General features: G+C 44.9%; 1 protein-coding gene across 3 annotated transcripts; it reads right to left on the bottom strand.

Annotated features, from left to right (window-relative positions):
- Position 1: 1 nt before the first annotated feature.
- Positions 2 to 1388, bottom strand: LOC108761841 (protein MTL1). Of its 3 annotated transcripts, none has more exons than XM_018508589.1 (3): positions 845 to 1387; positions 223 to 769; positions 2 to 80 (listed from the first exon to the last, which is right to left on the bottom strand). In XM_018508589.1, the coding sequence occupies exons 1-3, from the start codon at positions 1115 to 1117 to the stop codon at positions 67 to 69; spliced, it is 834 nt and encodes a 277-aa protein (XP_018364091.1). In that variant the 5' UTR covers positions 1118 to 1387; the 3' UTR covers positions 2 to 66. The 3 variants fall into 3 exon arrangements, with proteins under 3 accessions (XP_018364091.1, XP_018364090.1, XP_018364093.1); XM_018508588.1 differs by having other exon boundaries at positions 170 to 769; XM_018508591.1 differs by having other exon boundaries at positions 8 to 80; positions 496 to 769; positions 845 to 1388.
- Positions 1389 to 1817: the final 429 nt, after the last annotated feature.

Here is a 1817-nt window from a genome sequence, read left to right on the forward strand (position 1 = left end):
GGTCTTCGTTTTCATGGGCGTTGTTTCCACAATATAGACACCTAGGCGGGCCCTTGCAGACTTTAGCTATATGTCCGACTCTAAAGCACGAGAAGCATATGCGAGCTTTAGGTATATAGGGTCGTACCTCATGTCTGATTTTAAACAAGAACACTTCTCTTGGAAGAACCTGTCCAGCAAATTTAATGCGAAGTGTCTTGGAGGGTACATATTCGCTTTTACCATTTATTGTGACTCTTCTATTTAATCTTTGAATGTCCAAGATTTTGGCGGTTGGCGTTTCAATGTGTGTGTGAATGTATTCGAGTGCAAGTTCGACAGGTACATCCTGAATGACGCCTTCTCTGATGACTCTAAAGGCTGGTATGAAAGCTTTAAGGTTATGTTTAGAAAATGTTGGATTATCTACTAACCTATTAGCAGCGGTGGCAGATTTCGCCTCTATAAGGATTTTACCTTTACCGATTTTTTTGATCTCCTGTATATCTGGAATACCTGAGTTCGCGATGATACTTGAGATGACAATCGGATGTGTAGCCTTTTCACGATTCAGGTCGTAGACGTAGACCGCGTAGGGACCGTTGTCCTGGGGGCGATATTTAGGTGCAGCTTTAAGGTTAGCTGCAGCATTAGTAGTATCCTGAGAGCGCGCACCGATCGCGTCTTCTGCGTTATTTGGCCTTGGGGAGTCTCGAGGATTCAAAGTGGAAGTTGTCGAAGCGGTAGATCGCTTTGGGGGGGAGGTCGAGGAACGACCTTGTGCTTCTATCTCCTCAGAGGAATGGCGCTTCCTAGTATTTGTAATTTCGTCTATTTCCATGCTAGGATCTCTTGAGGTCATTACCTGAGAGCTATCTGATGATAGTGGGGGTGGCGATGATGATGATGGCGTAATTTCTTTGTTAGGGTTGCATGTTGCTACCTCAGATAAGCCTGCTTCGTCAAATAGCGATTTAAGCATCGAGCTAGAAAGATCGCTGGAAACGTTAGAATTCATATTAATGGGTGAGGAATTGGTCTGGTTAGACGGATTAATCACCAATGTAGGAGGATGTAGGGAGAAGGAAACACTGCGATGTGAGTTTTGGTCACTGCTTCCCCCCGAGTCCGAGGCCATGCCTCTGCGCGGGAAACCGGAATGAGGTTATGCAATAAATTCCCCGGTACGTTACACGTATGATAGAACAGAGCAGAGCTCTCGTATTAAAGTACGAAACAAAGCAAAAATGCACAAACTGCAGCCCTGATAAGGGCTGATTAACGTAAGATCGCGAAGAAAAAGCAACTCTCTCATCGCTCTCTTTCAACGCGGATGTTTTAATCGTTGTTGCTGGTTGAAGCTTCGATGCAAAACCAAATCTGAATGCTGATTGATAAGGCCTAAACACAATGCGAGGCAATAGCGATAGCGATAGACATAGCGATAGCGATAGACATAGCGATAGGAACAGAGGAAACATGGCTCTGCAACCGAAAACTTTCAAATGTGATAAATTAGGTTTTTTACCTGTCCAAGTTTCATAAGATGTTTTGCCTAAGAGTCTTTTTGCCGGTGATCAGTTGATTAGATACACCGCAGTCGAGCTTGCCTCTGCCCAAAATTTCTTAGGAAGACCCGCTTCGGCCAGCATACAGCGCGCTTTCTCAACTACAGAACGGTTGCTCCGCTCTGCCAGGCCATTTTGTTGTGGCGTGTACGGGATGGTCAATTGATGTTGAATTCCCTCTTCTCGAAGAAATTGTTTGAATGGTCCACTTATGTATTCACGTCCATTGTCTGAGCGTAGTGCCATAATCCGTTGTCCCGTACTCGTTTC

The sequence above is a fragment of the Trachymyrmex cornetzi genome, unplaced genomic scaffold, assembly GCF_001594075.2.
Source record: "Trachymyrmex cornetzi isolate Tcor2-1 unplaced genomic scaffold, Tcor1.1 scaffold2676, whole genome shotgun sequence".
Lineage (NCBI taxonomy): Eukaryota > Metazoa > Arthropoda > Insecta > Hymenoptera > Formicidae > Trachymyrmex > Trachymyrmex cornetzi.

Excerpts from the sequence above, each read along its gene's own strand:
- LOC108761841 (XM_018508588.1), bottom strand. The coding sequence starts at position 1,117 with ATGGCCTCGGACTCGGGGGGAAGCAGTGACCAAAACTCACATCGCAGT. Across the intron at positions 770-844 it reads TATCATCAGATAGCTCTCAG|ATAGAAGCACAAGGTCGTTC; the intron begins GTAATGACCTCA and ends TCCTCTGAGGAG.